Source organism: Acomys minous (genome assembly GCF_964271855.1).
Source record: "Acomys minous genome assembly, chromosome: 5".
Taxonomy (NCBI): Eukaryota; Metazoa; Chordata; class Mammalia; order Rodentia; family Muridae; genus Acomys; species Acomys minous.
The window spans coordinates 58468985-58487477 of record NC_140494.1 but is presented as its reverse complement, the minus strand read 5'-3'; the positions used below and the strand labels follow the sequence as shown (position 1 = coordinate 58487477).

General features: G+C 44.6%; 1 protein-coding gene across 1 annotated transcript in view; it reads left to right on the top strand.

Annotated features, from left to right (window-relative positions):
• Nucleotides 1–221: 221 nt before the first annotated feature.
• The window catches only part of SLC45A2 (solute carrier family 45 member 2), a 28713-nt gene continuing 10441 nt past the window's right edge, over nucleotides 222–18493 (top strand). The window contains exons 1-3 of the mRNA XM_084782129.1: nucleotides 222–662; nucleotides 2320–2496; nucleotides 12490–12815. Of these exons, the coding sequence (XP_084638255.1) occupies nucleotides 278–662; nucleotides 2320–2496; nucleotides 12490–12815 (888 nt within the window). The 5' untranslated portion in view covers nucleotides 222–277. The remainder of the gene's footprint in view (nucleotides 663–2319; nucleotides 2497–12489; nucleotides 12816–18493) is intronic.

Below are 18493 nucleotides of genomic sequence, written 5' to 3'. Positions count from 1 at the left end.
GTGTGTGTGTGTTGAAAGGGAGAGAGGGAGATCTTTAGAAAAACTCCAGCATTCTAAGGACCCAGAGGGCTCACAACAGCTAATCTCTGTCACGCTTCCAAGTGCCAACACCCCCCTTTTGCGTCTCATAATAACTTGTGATCTTGGAGGCATGAAAGAATTCCAGCCCCTCCTCCAGCCTGCCCATCTCTGCTGGTTGCTCAGACCGGCTCCATGTCAGACCCAGTTTGGAGCATAAACCTGAGGACCACGCAGGAAGATCATTCTCTCCGTGGTCATGAGTGGCGGCAATGGACAGACTGACGCCCGTACCTATCAATCCTTAGTTGAGGATTGCCCCTTTGGCTCCGTGGAGCAGCCCAAGAGATCCACGGGGAGACTCGTCATGCACAGCATGGCCATGTTTGGCCGAGAGTTTTGCTACGCGGTGGAGGCAGCGTACGTGACTCCAGTTCTGCTCAGCGTTGGCCTGCCTAAGAGTCTGTACAGCATGGTGTGGCTCCTCAGCCCCATCCTGGGATTCCTGCTGCAGCCTGTGGTGGGGTCCGTCAGTGATCACTGCAGGGCCAAATGGGGCCGCCGGAGACCCTACATCCTGACACTGGGCATCATGATGCTCTTGGGGATGGCTCTGTACCTCAATGGAGATGCTGTTGTATCAGGTAAGTGGATTGCACAGGCCTAATAGTTAGCTGTTGGGGTAAAATGCCATCAGTATTTTTTTTTAATGTGTACTAGAAACTGGTTAAAATTAATGCTCTCCCCCGGCATGCTGTGGGCTTCCCTTCACCTATGAATAACCCCAAACCTGTGCTTCAGAACCTTTGCTTCTAGAAACATCACAGCATTGTCTTTTATTATTGTAAGGTTTTAAAATGGGATCGAGCTTTTATCTATTTCATTAAATGATGTTATTAAAATCATTTTTACTTATTTATCAGTTGAAGGATTTTTGAGCCTATTATGCGTCATGGAATACTTTTGTCCAGCTATAAGCATTTGTAACTATAAGCTGCTGTGTAGAAATGGGAGTTAATCCTGGCCATTTAACATTTTAATTGGTACAGGGTGAGAAAGTCTGTCAGCCCTGGGAGCATATTTACATGGCAAGTTCTGGATAACAAATTTGGTGAGAGAGCAATATTTCCAGTTACACATCAGCTACTAACTCCTAAGTACATTGAAAAAGAGATCATGGGGGGAGCACATATTTTCAGACCATTTATATCAGTAGAATGAGCAATTATGATACAGGATAAACAGGTACCATTTGTGTATGTTCAGAATGTACAGTATGTACAGATATGGGAATGTAGGATGTAAAAAGGAAATGTAAGCCAAGCCCTGGAGGCACTGAGGAGAGGGTGGGTTTGATTTTCGATTTCATACTGCAATGTTTTAAACATGCTCATGTGTCACACACTCGTCCTAGTTTAGCAAAACAAACTAGGAGTAAGGGAAGCGAGAGACTATCACTCCTGGAGGACTGGGTAGATGAACAGAGTGGTTGGGCAGAATGGATTGTACTTAAGTGTTCAAAGCATTTCAGTGGCGTTCTTCATAAACCAAAGGACCAGGAGAAGCTGGCTGAGGGGAGACACAGTAAGTACATGTCAAGGGGCTACCCAGCTGCAGATTCTCATCCTCACCCCCTTCCACTTGCCAAGTCAGAGCCTTGGGGAGTGGGGCCGGCAATCTGTGTTTTGACAGAGCGGTCAGACGGCAGCCAGGCACTCCAGAGTTTGGGAAGCCCTGTGTTTGGGTCCCTCTGCACACCCGTGGGTCTGCACATGTGTAAACGGGGTGCCTCAGAGAGTAGCCATCGCTGGAGGTGGGACTGGAAGAATTTTCTTCATCTTATTTCATATCATTATTATTTCTTAATTTAAAGAGATGTCTTTAAAATTCCAGAATATTTAGATAAGGTGTAGACCCAGTGCTGTCTAGAATATTCACAAGACAGAGCAACCATCACTGCTTTGTACTTCCAGGGTATTTTTTATACCCTCCGTAAAGAAACCTACTAATGCACTGGGAGTCACTCCCTATTTTCTCCTAGGTACCAGCTACTATGCAACCATAACACTAATTCACTAATTTGCTTTTTGTTTACAGATTTGTCTTTCCTAGGCATTCAATTGCATACTTTCTTAAACACACACACACACACACACACACACACACACACACACACACACACACACACAGAAACTAACTACAAAACCAAAAAGAAGTGCTTTAGTGGCAGTTTAAGTGAAATAAAACTGTACGGGTTGTTCTACACATGATTAAGAAGACCAGTGTTTGTTTCTCTCTTAGCTTTGGTTGCTAACCCGAGGAGGAAGCTGGTTTGGGCCGTAAGCATCACCATGGTAGGTGTGGTTCTCTTCGATTTTTCTGCCGACTTCATTGACGGGCCCATCAAAGCCTACTTATTTGATGTCTGCTCCCACCAGGACAAGGAGAAGGGCCTCCACTACCATGCCCTCTTCACAGGTAGGCAACACTCCAGAAAAGTCTCTCCTTCAGCTTTGCAGATATGTCAGCGGAAGACATCCGGCACCTCCGCCCTGGGAACCCTTTGAATGAATGGATCAGTTGATAGGAAGAGCCAGTCACGCGCCTTGGCCTGTCTTAGTTCATAAGCTCATGACCGGGGCTGCAGAGTTCTTGAAAAGGAAGTTTATACAAGAGGGTTTTTTTTTTAATGCTGTGGAAATGTGTACAGCTAAGGTCAAAAGGAGCCCTGTGCGCTGGGCCTTCTCTTTAAAGCAGTGGGCCTCAGGCATTTGTCATGCAACGCCAGCCTTACTGAGGGATGTGTTGGAAATGCAGGTTCCTGGGGCCCTCCTCTGGTTATGCTGATTCAGTATATCTCAGGTGGGGCCCAGGAATCTGCCTCTTGTTTGATAAGGGGCCCCGGATGATGTGGCACGTGTCCTAAGACATACATAGAAAACCTAAACTAGAATTAAAGCAAGTAAATGAAACCCTGCCATCTTCAAGAATTCTTAATTATATAAAGAAATCAACCTGCTCCCTTATAAATGTGTTAGGTGGGCATGGGGTGCTCTGTCAATTCCTAGGGGGCTGTTGTCAGCCTCCCTGGATTGCCGCCGGGGTGTTTCCTGAGCAGTGCCAGGTAGCACGCCAGGCAGGAGCTAGACCTGGGTGCCGTGGAAAGTGAAGGCAGGATCCCAAACCAGGGGGAGATTTCTATCTAGCAGCGGGACTCTGTCAGGCCAGTTTATTATACTGTCTTCACAGTCAAGCCAAGTGAACTTAAAATGTAAGAAGTCCTATCTCCTTCCATAGCTGTGTAGGGCCCGAGCTCCAGAGCCAAGATGAGTCCCTGCCTGTGGAACCCATCGAGGCTAGCTATGTCATTTGGTCAAATATTTGAGTAGTAAAATCACAAAGAAATGAGGCTGTCCCGGTCCAGCAAGCTGTTCCCACCACATTTAAGGAAGGCAGAAGGGTGGGCCTGTCTGTCAGTGGCTCCTGGCCTCTGTGTCTCTGAAGATGTAAGTTCTGTAGAATAAAGCCGGGGGTTGAGAAAAATCCCTGCCTCATTTTTGCTCTTATTCCTCAGCGACCCCATTCCCCTTCACCTGGAAATCTCGCCCCATGGAATCTTTCCCCTTGTTGAGGTACGACAAGCACTCCTAACCACTAACTCGTCTCCCCATCGTGCTAAGACACAAGCTATTCCCACTCCACACCTCAGGCTTTACTTCCCATTAGTCCCCCCACGTTCTCTGTGCTCTGAGTAAGTCTCAACTTGCTTCCAGCATAGACTTCAGGTCTGTTTCATTTACTCGTCCCCTGGCTCTTCAACCGTCAACAGTCACACCGCAGATGATCAAAATAAATCATAACGTAACGCAAGAGGGAACCTCCCTTTTCTTCTTCCTTAAAAAACATTTAGTAATGTTTTGATTTATTCTTTGAGAATTCCAAACACTATATTTTGATATTCATTTCCCTCCCCCAGCTCCTCCCAGATCCTTGCCCGTCTCTCCTCTAATGTCCATTTGGAAATTAAAAAAAAAAAAGACTTTATAATCCCCACCCTCCTCCTAAAGAGAAGGTCCCTTACTTTTTTTCTAAATTACAATTAGACTTAGCTTCTAACTTGGCCTTGCAATCAATCCACAAAATAATCAAGACGCAAAAGTTGATTGTGTGGATGGATAGAAAGGGGGTCTGTTGGGTGGATTTCCTGAGCAGGGAGGTGTGGGCTGCATGTCACCGTTCACACATCCTACAGTGCACGATCCCCGGGGAAGGGCGGGGTCCTCTGGTCAGCCTGCTCTGCCATGCCTCAGCATTGCTGCTGCCTGGCTGCCTTGAATATCAGAAAGGTAATCCTCGCAGCTATGCAGGCCAGCAATCCAAGGTCAAGATGTTGACAGAGATGAGTTCTGGGAAAGTGTCTCTTCCTGATTTGCAGGCACCCGTCTTCTTGCGTCTTCTGTGTCTTCCCATGACCTCCCCTCTGGTCATGTGTGCCTTCCACCTCACCCTCACTGCCCTCTGGAGTGTTTTCCTGTGTAAGAAACTCAGCCCTGTTGACTAGAGTTCCTCCTGTTCTCATGGAACTGTAAGCACCTCCTTAAAGACCCTATACAAATATTGTCACTGGGGCTCAGGACATCAGCACATGAACTTGAGCACAGGCACACTCTAGTTCACAAAATGACCTTTTACCTTCACCCTCATTGACCCTGAGCCCAGCACCTCTTCTAGGAAAAGACTGCATGTTGATTGAGCATACCAAACTTTTCTCTCTCTTTTTTTTTCCCCTCTCCTCCAGTCCTTTTCCTTTTCAGCATACTGGAGACATTCTAGAACTTTAAAATAAACATTAAGAGTACAAAAGTTCTTATGTTCTCAAAAAAAAGAAAGAAAGAAAGAAAGAAAGAAAGAAAAGAAAAGAACCATAAACAGTATTTTTCTATTTTTTAAAAACATGTTGGCAGTCTAAAGACCACAAGTATTGGCTCTCACTCCAAGGTTTATCGGGTCCTTCTGTGTACTGCTTCTTTTAAAGACTCCTAAAATGTCCTCAGCCCCTGGCTCTCATGGGAAGGGCAGTTGGTGACAAAGAGAAGTTCAGCCCACCTATGAGGAAACTCCCTAAAACTACTCAGATTTAAAAGATCAGTCCATTCTCAAAGGGCACTTCTCCTATTATTTCTTCCTTGTCCTTGGTGGGCTTTCTACCTCCTATTACAGAAAATTTCTAATCACCCAGATGTAGCATACGTTTCATGAAAGAAGGAGCTATCTACAGGAAATGTGTGTGTAAATGAGTGAGATGCTGAGGGACAAGTGATGGGCAAATGATCAGCAGTCTGTGTGCTTTAGGGAGCTACTTGTAATCCTATTGGAGCCCCGGTAGTTTATGCCCGCCTTGACCCTTGCCCATCCTCTTATGGCAGATGCTCACGGACTGAATAGCTTAAGAAAGGGGCTGATATTGGTTTATTTTTCTTAAATAACAAGAAATCAGGAGAGTGGATATATGCTGGTGTTTGGCCAGCAGACCATGTCAGCACCAACTTAACTCTTTTTTTAAAAAAAGGTTTTCCGAGACAGGGTTTTTCTGTGTAGCCTTGGCTGTCCTGGAGTCCCTTTGTAGACCAGGCTGGCCTCAAACTCACAGTGATCCACCTGCCTCTGCCTCCCGAGTGCTGGGATTAGAGGCATGCGCCACTATTCCCGGTCCCAACTTAACTCTTATTTGGTTGCTTGGTTGGTGAGTTGCCTCTTGGATACGTGATGGTTGCCATAGTTGCATCATGTTTCTTGTAAGACAGGAGAGCCATTTTTAAATGAGGAAAGCAAGAACTCTCTACTCCCTATAGATGTTTATTTATTTCTCATTGAGTATAATTAGATTATCCACTAGGCTATTGAGGTTGAAAATGGAGGGATGTTTAGGTTTTAATTTTAGGGACGGAGATACACACTTCCCTGGAGCAAATTGAGACCCATTATGAAGGAAGAAAGGGCATTTATTACTAAATAGGAGAAAGCCAATAGTTATATAAAATACATACATGGATGTGTACTGGTCTTAAAGAAAAATTTTATTTTATTTTATTTTTGCCTTTCTTTGTTTTGTTCCATGATAAACACTACACTCTGGATGTCAGCCAGTGTCCCCAGCATCTGTGTTTGGTCCTATGGCTTCAAGCAAGCCCGTTCCCCACAGGGGAGCAAACTCAAACTCCTGCTCTTCTGGGGCAGCACACTGGAGTCTCCCTGCGATTTAGAGCTTGGTTTCTAAAGTTTCTGTCTTCTTGTGGATGTCATCCTGCATCATTCATAGTGATCACTATTGGGTCATTCATAAAATGTGGCAGGCCTGGCTCTGTGTATGTAACCAGGCACATGCTGTGTGCATGCGCATGCACATGTGTGTGTGTGTGTGTGTGTGTGTGTGTGTGAGAGAGAGAGAGAGAGAGAGAGAGAGAGAGAGAGAGAGAGAGAGAGAGAGCGAGAGAGAGAGAGAGAGAGAGCAGAGAGAGTGAGAAAGAGAGAGAACAATCCTTGTCGTTCTGTTCCATCTTTGCATAAGACAGATGGCTCCAGCATTCCTCTGAAAGCAAGCATTTTCTGATACAGGCATATTCGGTGCCAGGGCCCATTTGGATTTCCATCAAGAAGAAGATAGCATTCACGCAGACAATCTAGCCATCCCAGGACATTGACATTCTTTTCATTTGTTTTCAATCTGTAACTCTGGATCAACAGTTCTAAGTACTTTGCAAATGACTGTCCAAGAGCTCATTGTGAATATTTCCCAGCATGCTCCCATCATCATCATCATCATCATCATCATCATCATCATCATCATTTCTCTCTCTCTGTCTCTGTCTGTCTGTCTGTCTGTCTGTCTGTCTGTCTCTCTCTCTCTCTCTCTCTCTCTCTCTCTCTCTCTCTCTGTGTGTGTGTGTGTGTGTGTGTGTGTGTGTGTAAGAAATTTCTTTGGAGCTACTTTATTCCAGCTTTTTGTCTCTTCAACTAAAACATAGCTGCACCATCTCTCCAGCCCTGGCTTTAGCAGGAGCCATTCTGGGTTTGGTGGGCACATGCAAAGCCATTTAATATACAGACCTGTCACTGTGGAGAGCAGCTGAGGCCGTGGAACACAGTGAGCCAACACATCCACGCTTACCAGTAGGACATTTCTTCTTTATGTTACTGTCCTAGGCAGTGCAATCTACCTGCTGGTGGCAAATTGGAATCAGGCATCTTGGGAAACTGTGCCGCCCCTTAGCTGTAGTGCAGGCTCAGGATCTGAACTTTGTTTCTCACCCCAGGCCTGGGGCATCTATGATGTGAGTTGCCAACAAATTGACCAAAGGTCCCATATACAGAATAACGAGATGTCCAAAGGGTTGAATGCCAGATGTGTGTGCTCACTTTATTTCTTTATGCTGCCATCTGCAAACATATCTGTATGGAAGACCTCAGGGAGAAACTACATTCCTTCAGAAGAGGAGGAAATGCATTAGGCTTGGCTTCTTTTAACTTCAAAAAAAAAATTACTTCAAAGCATGCCTAAAAAATGCTAACATGTAAAAATAAGTTGCTCTATTTGGCAAATAACTAAGAACTATGGAGAGAGTTAAAAATAAAAGTTTCAGATTTAACCAAACTTTCTATTCAGTTCTAAAGAACCACCTTTCACGCTTGGGGGCTGTTTTCACTTTTTCTCATTTGTGCACAATTGTTGGGTGAGCGGTTTTGTTTCATCAGCTGGCTTCCCTTTGAAGTGTGTGCCTGTGGGAAACTTTCACATCTCGTCCCTCGGGTGCATAGGAAAAGGACAAGCCGCGGCCGAAAGCAAGGACATTTCTCCCCTACACTTTAATTATTTTTTTTGTTTCAAACTCAGCGTATACGACCTATACTTACAGAGTGCCATGTAATAATGTCTTCTACGCATGCACACAGTGTACAGTGACCAAATCAGGGCCATTAGCACTGCCCCCTTTTCACAAATTGCTGTTTCAATGTGTTGAGAACCCTCAAATTCCTCTTTACTTACCCTGCGCCATGCAACAAATTGCCCTAGGATGTTGGTGCCTGTATGCTGCAGACCGTTAGACCTAACTCTTTTGCTCGAACTGTAAATGATGTTGTCTGCTACCGTGCTTACCTCTGTCTCATCATCCTCCACTGATAACTACATATTCTCTACTTCTAGGAGCTCAATTTCTTTTTTGCTTCCACTCACTTTACATACCTTTCCATGCTTGTCTTTGTCACTTAGCCCAATGTCCCTGGCAGAGAGAGCTTTCATTTAATCTTTTCCGTGTTGGAAGCATGGATGCCGACTGTCAGGATTCTGCCCCAGTCCTTTTCTATACCGGGCAGGGCCACGCCCAGTGGTGGGTAGGCGATGACATCACAGGTGTGCAGACTGGGGCAGAATCCTAACGGGGCCTCGGCTTTCTTGTTCAGATCACAGAGTCTGCGCTCACACAGGATCTCACGTCATTCACTCATTCATTTGTGGGGTTTTTCTTTTTGTTTCTTCACCCCCAACTGGCAGGAATTGTCTTTCCTTTCCATAGCTCTGCAAGCAGCACTTTGAGCAGCACATAAAAGATGCAAGGGGCTCAGAAGGATATTCTCCCTTCACGCGCTCAGTTTTCACAATGGTTAGGTCGTGTTGCTAGGAGGTGAAGTGACTAACGGAAGGCCACCTGGCTGCATGTAGAGGAGGAGGAAAATTCAACAAACCAACCGTTAACCAACGATGTGCTGTCTGTCTTGGTTCAGCTTCCTGCAAAGATGGAGCTCCTGGAATCTGGACACACCCATTTATTTGGGAAGTGATTCCATGCAGAAGGAGGGAAATTCTATCTAATCAGACAACCAGACAATATGGAGTTGGCTTCTGCCTTCCGTCTCTCCGTGGTTCTTGCATTGTAAAGTGCATCTCTTCATTTGGGAGAACAAAGAGTGGGAGATTCATCTCCACTAGTCCGAGGTGGTTCCAGGAGGCGTATGGTTCTCTGAAGTGATGTGAGGTCCAGATGCACCTGTGCATAGTTACCATAGCAGCTGCTGGAGCATGAGAGAGACGGGCTGAGATTTTCAATGGCTCAAAAGGGTTTTCCCTTCGGCTCATTATCTCCAGCAACTGTACGTCATTCTTCTTGTTCACCACTAGGAGGCGCCAGAGCACTTTACAAATAGCTCGGTAGGCTTGTAGAAGTGCTAGCTGGAGAAGCAGATCAATTAAGGAGCAGAAAAACACACTTGTCTCTAATCCTTAATCAAGAAAAGAAACCAGAGTCAGATCTTATGAGACCTGTTAGAAAATGGGGCGTTTCTGAACCAGGTTAGTGAGTCATTTTCTGTACTGAAATTGAGAAACTCACTTCTAGAAAAATGATAAGATAGTTACAGTGGATGCTTTTGCAGGAACCATTACTGGGTTAGGCAAATTAATACAAATTAGGAACTTCCGGCAGGATCAAAACTTGCAATCTCAGGGCATTGCTATCAGCATATATTTGAGTAAATAGGAACAATCCAATTTTGACAGTGGCTTACTCATGAATTTTCTATCCTGTAGCATAGGTAGCACCTAGAAAATGACGATACTACACGAAATGTTATATCTAAAATGAGTGCGAATCCACAAAGGCAGGCTTAGTTTAATTGTTTCTGCATCAAGGACCTTGCCACAGGGCAGGAGGACCTTGGCCTCAGTCAGATTGGAATGTTTTCTACTTCTTTCCTCAGCGGGGCACCCAAGCTTTAGTTCACGGGGAAGTACACGGGTTGAGTAACAGTGCCCATTTGATAGGCTGCTCACTGTCCCCACCTAGTGGTCAGACTGAAGCATTGCCACCGATCATCTTCCGTTCTATTTATGGGGCTCCCTCAGACCACAAATCCTCAGCTTCCTTCAGGCCAGCTGCTCTTCTTAATCACAAGTGGAGATAGTGGGAGATAAGCTCTGAACGGCCAATTCTCTCTACCTGGGCTTCTGTGCATCCTAACAGAAAAATAAAATACGTCAATGCTTATCTGTGCATACTAAGAGAAAAATAAAATGCAGTCAATTTTTATTATTGTTTGTCTCCATTCGCAACTGTTACAAGTGATATGAAACCCAATGTACTTTTATAGAATGGAAGAATATCTGCACATTGCCAGCTGAGTTCCCAGGTTAAGCCATAGAATATAGCAAGAAAGGTGTCTTTTAAACAAGAAGACATTCTGTTGTCTGTTTTTCATGTTCTATAAGTAGCAATCTTTCAATGACTTCCCTAGTGTCAGGTACGTCACGCTTTCATGCCCCGTATTGGACAGTTTGGTGTCTAAAAATGACCCAGATCGATCAGAGCATGGAGTTTCATGTCTGTCATTGTAGCCCTGTAGAGGCAGAGGCAGGAGGGTCGCTATTTTAGGGCTAGAGATCTCATCTCTAAAGAAACTAAACTGGCCCCGAGTGTAGTGATGAATGTTAAGTGGCTAAGGCCAAGAAGGCTGAAGTCTCAACAGCCTGCAGGAAAAGTGTCCTCAAGCAGAAACACAGAACCAAGTTCCATGTTGATCTGCAACCGAAAACGTGACAAGAGGGAAGCTGTCAGGAACGCCATCCCGAATTTCCCCATGAGCAGTAGTAATTCATTCATTAGTTCATGCGTTGCTAGGGGAAACTCCACAGGTTGTGGTGACCGCAACTAGCACACTTCCCCCAAGGCTTGCTTGAGGACTGACCAGACCATATTTACGGCACAGCCACTTCTTCACGGAGTCTTACTGACTCCTGGAGGATCCTTCTAGACTTGGATTTCTCAAGCCCCTTGAAGGGAAGGAGATCTGCTTCTAACCTCCAACTCTCTAACCTCCAGGAAATCCTGCCAAGAGTCTGGGCGACCACTGCCAAACTGGTGGACTAACACGTAGCCGCCCACTGTGAACGCTGGGCCACTACTTGTACGCCTTGGACTTAAAAGCACGCGTTCTACTGAATCTACTAGCAGTGCTGTTAGAGCCTGCTGGCCTCAGAAGCCGGGCTGGTTCTTAAGGAGCTGGGGGTTTATAAAACACGACCTTTCTCTATGCTTCCCCCCTCTGCCAAGGCCCCTTAACAGACGCCAGTACCACGGCATTTGCCTTCCCACACCGGATAGTCTCATGCGTCTGTGCCAGATCATTCCTGTGGGTGCTGGAGAGCCGTGCTCCAATTCTCATGCTTGTGGGGCAAGCTCTTTGACAGTGGAGCCATCTCCCGTCACCAGAGGTGGGGGGCTCGGAGTTATCTTTCCTTCCAGGTCCCCTTGTTGATAAGGATATTGTCTTTATCTGGGATGGAGACTTCACTCAACAAATAAAACTACACACCGATCCACCCGGGCAATCTGACTTGTGTTTGCTAAGGCGTGACGGGAGGCTGCTGTGCAAACGATGTGGACAGAAGAATCAGTCTTATCCAAACATGTGACAGATAATAGAGGATGCGTTTGGCATTCGGTCATTTCCTGCGCATTTTCAAGCCTCCTGCTGTGTCTCCCTTTCAGCCTTGTGTTTTAAGAAGTCACTGGCACCTGCACTGAAAGGAACATCCGAGCTGAATTGTAAAATGTCTTACACATAGAAGGAATGTTTGTATTAAAATTAAAAGCAGGAAATCAAGAGAATGGGTCCCTCCTAACAGCGTTTCAAATGTCAGAACTAGGGCGGAAGCAGTTTTGATGAGTCCCGGCCTCGGTGGCCCTCAAGTGACACTGTGTCCAAGCATAGGCATGTAAAGCAAAAACTAGAAAACCTGCACCTCAGAGCCCTGCAAGATGACAGTAGACTTAGAAAAAAACCCATGTTTAAACTGTTGTTCTTATTTCTGTAGCTGTCAACTGCAGGCCAGTGCTTTGGACTTCTTCCACAAGTTTCGTTGATCATCCCAAGCGAGCTTTGCATCCTCTTAAGAAGTTTGACAAACAAACATATTTTTTTTTAATTGCTGCCACAAATTGTTTTCACGGATTCATTTGGGTCAAGATGTGTGTGTGTGCTTGTGTGTGTGTGTGTGCACGTGTGTGCACGTGTGTGTGTGTGCACACGCGCGCGCTCTTGCTTGCTTGTTTTTAAGTAGTACAGAGAGTGTGGTTTGGGAAGGCCACAGTATCTCTAAAGTTGGTAATTTACTAAGTCCCTGATGTGTGTCCACTGCTGTGCCAAAAACAGTTTTCATTTCCAAATCATGACCTCCCTGGTAGGTTACTTTTCTGTTATTACCTTAGAATAGGTGAGCAGGACCAAGGTCACTGCAAGTAAATACCGGAGTTGGGCTTGAACCCACACTGTCTGGCTGCGAGTGTCTTAGCCTCTTTCTGTATTTCCTCCTCATCTTTCCCAGGCTCCTCAGGGAGCTTTTCCACAGAAGGGGAAGACCTGTACGAACATGATTGGCTGACTATGCTAAATACATTTCTTTTTTCTTTTGCTTCCTAGGTTTTGGAGGTGCCCTTGGCTACCTTTTGGGAGCCATAGACTGGGTACATCTGGAACTGGGAAGGCTGCTGGGCACCGAGTTCCAGGTCATGTTCTTCTTCTCTGCCCTGGTGCTCACCCTGTGTTTCATCACCCATCTGTGTAGTATCCCGGAAGCTCCGCTCAGAGGTGGCATGGATGATGCTCTCTCACAGCAGGCCACTCAGGGCTCCTCCCCATCAGCAGACGGGATGCGAGAATATGGTTCTATCGAGAAAGTTAAAAGTGCCCCAGCAGATGCAGAGCTGGCAGTGCACGGAGGGAAAAACAAAAAACCCTCTGGACAGGTAAAGATGCAAATTCTTTTTCCCGCTCTACATGTAGGGGAAATGTTCTTGCTTCTTCTTCTCCTTCTTTGTGAAACATTGTTTTGTCTGCTTGTCTGATATGAAGGTTTATGAAATCTATTTGAATCTTCAAAACCTCAGTTTCCCATCAGTCTTTGGGAGGAGGAGTTTGTGCCCAGAGTTCTCACACCTCGTACTCTGTTCAAAGCATCAGACTAGGGAAGTATAAAGTGTGCAGAGTGTAAAAGGTTAGAACTAAAGAGACCCGTCCTAGATAACAATTGTGATCCATAACTTCACTCCTCCAAATGACAATGCCACAAAGTTGATGACAAGACTAGGCACATAAAATTTGCATATCATGACTCAGTTGGATAATATTTTTATTCCATTTTGGGTGAGCTGAGCAAAAAAACAAACCAAAACCAAAAAACAAACAAACAAACAAACAAAAAAACCCATTAGCTTTGGCTTAAAGAAAACAAACATATCCAAAAAACTTTAAAAAAAAAAATCACCTGACAGAGAAATGGGCCAAAGTTTAGAAGGAATGGTCAGAGGAGAGATTGAAATTATCTTGACCAATATAGGAGCCGCTAACCCCACAGAGCTGCTTAAATTACAATTAATTAAGATGAGTCAAAATTAAGTCTTCATTTCATTAGTTGCATTACCATGGTTTGAAAGCTCAAAGCCACTTGGGATGATTACTGTTGAGCAAGACACAGCAAGCACCAAGTTTTCCCTGGTTATAAAAAGACAGATCAGACAATACTGGTCCAGTAATCACAGGCTTCTGTCTGCTGCTCTTAAATCTCCATTTCTTGGGGGAATATAGTACAAAAGATGCACGTATTAGTGCAGACATAGAAGACTTGTATGTAGCCGACCTGCATTACTTAGTCAACAAATAACTGACAGAATGGCCTTCGAATAGCCTAAAGATTTAGAGCCACAGGGGCAGAGGATGCATTCAGTCCTCATGTGATTTGATGTGCTCGGGTGGGCTGGGGGTGGGGTGGCTCCTCTCTTCTGAGGAGTAGGGGAAAGGAGAGGAGGATGAGGGAGAGAAGGTAGGACCAGGAAGAGAGGAGGGAGGGGCCAAAGATTAGGATGTAAAGTCAACAAAGAAATTAACTAATAAAAAAAATTTAGAGCATGTGTCAAATTCTGGTACTACTGCCTTTTAAATGTATGTCCATAGGCACTTACATTTCCATAAAACAAGAAAGTAATGCTACCCACCAGGGAAGGATAATGCGCAGTTCATGTGGGACAATGTACGTAAGTCACTCAGGGTTGTTCGCACTGCATAGTAAGGTGGCAACTTTAGGCAGTGTTCTGTTGAGGCTGTGAGAATGCTGACCGCTCCAAGCACAAACAGGGAGCGTTAGCTAGTCTGAAGCCATATAAGCAGCGCAGTGAGTCACAGCTCTCCATTAGGCCAGCTTCTCCAGTTGGCTTAGCATGTTTCCAGAATTACTGTATTTTATAACTGATATGAAAATAGAAAGGTGTTTTCAGAGTTTCCATTAAGTGTATAAGCATATTGTTCATAACTGTTATTTGTGTAATAACCTGCTCTGGATACTAAGTATGCACATGGCATTATACTAGGTACTCTGAGCCCATTGCGTTGAGCAAATAACCAGACCTTGTACCTAGGAATTTATCAGCCAGTGCCTATGCCCATGAAATTACAAATGGGCATGAGTCATTTATACCATCACAACAAGGCACAAAATGGAGATGCTATAAAAGCAATGTATCCATTGAGAGTTTCTAAAAAGCAGGCATTCAGGTAGAATTACAAATTGCAGGGATTCACTGGGTAAAGCAGCAGGAAAGGTGAAGGGAAAAAGGGGAAGTAATAAGAAGTAGCAGAAAAGGCAAAGGGAAGAAGAGGAAATAGGAAGTAATTACTGTTCTTAAATTACCAGTATTATCAGCAGGTCTGGCTAGCAATAAACTAAGACACAGACACTTGTTATATTTTATAATAGCCTCAGTTAACCTGGGGCAGGGCAGATATTAATCTTCTAAACTATTTTCCATAGTGGTGCAGGAATGGGATACCTGCCTCAATCCCATGCCATCTGCTTCTGATAACTTCTATCAAGCTACCTCCCATCCATAATCCCATATATTTGTTAATATTCTTTATCTGGGCAAGATTTTCCATCCATGCCGGCCATGTGTTTTTCTTCCATCTAACCCATGGTGGCCTCCTACTTCTCGGGTCTTTTTCCTTCCTCCTTATGGTGGTCTTCTTCTTCCCAGAATTCCTCTCTCTCCCTCTGAAACGTTAGCCACATCCCTATCTCCTCTGCCCTGCCCAGGTGGGATGGCCTTTTATTAGTTAAAAGGTGGGTCGCAGAGACAGCAAGCGGTAATTAGCATCAAAATACATTAGCCCATCCACCAACAAGTAGTATCTTCCTATTAAGATAAAACACAAGACACCTGGGAAAGGAAGGGTTGTCAGTGGGCAGAGCAGGGTGTCTGTCACTTGCTATGCAGGTCTATGGGTTTCTGCCAGGTTGGAGGGTTTTCCAGCCACACTGGCCCTAGGTAAGTCCCAAGGCTCATGGGGAGAGCCTGGGCACTAGAATCTTACATCTTGGTTAGCCAATGTCAAGAATGGATGGTAAATCTAGAGGCAGCACCTCGACACACACAGTCACACTTCTATGATGGCAATGGTTTTCATAGCAAAGCGTATAATTGACTTTGCAAAAGGGATAGATTGTTCTGAAGCGAATAGAGCAAGGCTTCATGGATTAAAAAAAAAATCACCCCAGCTTGGTGCTTTGAACAATGGTCAGGATTTGAAGTGGAGACTTGGGGGATACTGCTCCTGAGAGAGAAAGGGGTAACAGAAAACAACAGAGTAAAACAAAACCAACGCCCCCAAATTCCATTAGTGTGTATGGGGGCACGGCTGGGGAAGGTAGTAAAACTCCCACCTTGGCCACTCTTAGATGAAAGAGACGTCCAGTAGAATATGCAGAACAAGGACCAAGGAGAGGACTGACTGGCAGAGTACGTGCCCAACTTGTGCAAGGCCCTGGGTTGATTCCCCAGCCTCACAAAAATAAGTTGAAAAGATGTTGAAGGGTGTTAGTGATAAAGGGATCGCTTCACCAAAAGATAAACCTTATAAATAAATATCCATCAGGGGTAGCATCTGTGATCGACGGATCCGAGGGAAGGGCACTGCAGCAGAGAGAGCATCCATGATCGACGGATCCGAGGGAAGGGCACTGCAGCAGAGTGACCACCAGCACCGGAACAGCGCTTACCATGGTGGACAGATTATTTACAGAAAGTCAGCAAGGATAGATGAGATTTGAACTTTTTTCCTCCTAAAAATGTGTGTGTGTCGGGGGTGGGGGGGGCGATTAGAGTGCACCTTATGGTCCAAATCCTGTTTTTACTGTTTATCTTGTTTTACTGCTCTAAAAACTGGGTGCGTCTTATAGTCTGAAAAATACAGTACACCGTACGTCATGTGGACCTAATAGCATCAGAACACACGTTTTTCTCAATTGACCAGAACAAGGACTATTTCTTAGGAATTTATTACAGAGACTGAAGTGACAGTCACAGAGCCTGCATGGGTCTGAGCTAGGTCCTCTGTATATATGTAATAGTCATTAGCTTGGTGTTCTTGTGGGACTCCTAACAGTGGAAGTGGGGGTGTCTCTGACCTTTTTGACTGTTTTTGGGACCCCATTTTTCCTACTGGATTGCTTAATCCAGCCTTGGTATGAAGGCTTGCACCTAATCTTATTGTAACTTGCTGTGCCATGTTTGGCTGATGTCCCTGGGAGGCCTTCTCCTTCCTTTTGAAGGGAAATGGAGGAGCAGATTTGGGGGAGAGAGGAGGGAGGGGGAGGACTGAGAAGAGTGGAGGGAGGACAACTGCCGTCGGGATGTAATGTATGACAGAAGAATACAAGAAAAAATATTACATCAAGGGCCTTTCCCAACTAAAGCAATATAGAACCAGAAGTGAGTAATACAAAGAACTTCAAATTAGACAGAAATATATGGAAGTGAAGTAACATTGCTCTAAGCAACCAATGGGTCGCAGAAGAAGTCAAGGTTAAAAGAAATGTGAACATGTCTCCTGCTGTGTTTACAGCTGAATAAAATTCTGTTGAAGTTTACCAAGCGCACAAATAACTAATGCCAATACTTTTCAAAGTCTTTTTTTTTATTCATTTATTTATGGCATATGAGTGCTTTTTCTGCAGAAGAGTGCATCAGATCACATTATAGGTGGTTGTGAGCCACCATGTGGTGGCTGGGAATTGAACTCAGGATCTCCGGAAGAGTAGGCAGTGCTCTTAACCACTGAGCCATCTCTCCAGCCCTCAAAGTCTTTTAAAGAAACCCAAAAGGAGGGAAAACTTTCAAACACATCTGTAAAACCATTATTATACTGATATCAGACAGAGACAGACACTGGCAGTAAAGCAACTGAAAGATTCACAGCCCAGTATTCTTGATAAACCCTGGTGCAGAGATCCTCAAGAAAATACTAGCGAACCAAGTACAGCAATACACCCAGAAGATTATTAACCACGGTCTAGGGAGATCTTCTAGAATGTGAAGGTTGTCTACCATATATGAGTCCATAAATATGGCTTGGGATATCACATCAATGGCAAAGGGCTAACACCACGTGATTACTTCAAAAAATGTGGAAATGGTATTAGACAGAATTCAACACTTTTTAGAGCTTTAAAACTCTAGTAAATTGTGCTAAGGATATCTACTGTCAGGTCTACGCTATATACTAGTAGAGCAATCAGTGAAGAGAAAGAAATGAAAAAGTGTTCAAGTGGAAGCAAAAAGCTTACATTGTCTGTTTGCTGGGAGTCTTCTATTTATAAAACTGTTAAAGTCAACTCAAAATCTGTTACAACCAAAATGTGAATAAGTAAAAGTGAGGATATTTAAAGAATCAATATATTGGTATACATTTACAACAAATTGTGCTGGATAGTTGTTTTGTCTGCTTCATACAAGCTAGGGTCATTTGGGATGAGCGAACCTAATTGAGAGAATGCTTCTATCAGATTGGCTTGTAAGCAAATCTGTCAAGTGTTTCTTAGCATAATGTTTAATGTGAGAGGGCTTAGGCCACTGTGAGTAGTGTCATCCCCAGTATGTGGTCCTGAGTTGTATAAGAAACCAGGGGAACAAGCCAATAAGTAGCCTTATCTCTGCTTCAGTTCCTGCCTCCCAGTTCTGCCTTGAGTGCCGCCCTGCCTTCCCTTCATGATGGAGCGTGACTAGGATGGGTAAGCCAAATAAATCCTTTCCTCCCCAAGGACTTAGTTAGGGTTACTTTTGCTGTGATGAAACATCATGACCAAAAGCAAGTTGTGGAGGAGATGGTTTATTTGGCTTACAGTTCCATATCATAGTCTGTCACTAAAGGAAATCTGGTCCAGAACTCAAATAGTGTGAGAATCTAGAGGCAAGAACTGATGCAGAGGCTGTGATGGGTGCTGCTTACTTGCTTGCTCATCATGGCTTGATCAGCCTGCTTTCTTATAGAACCAAGTACCACCCCAGCCCAGGGATGGCACCACCCACAATAGGCTGGGCTCTTCTCCATCAGTCACTAATTAGGAAAGTGCCCTGTAGCTGGATGTTACAGAGGC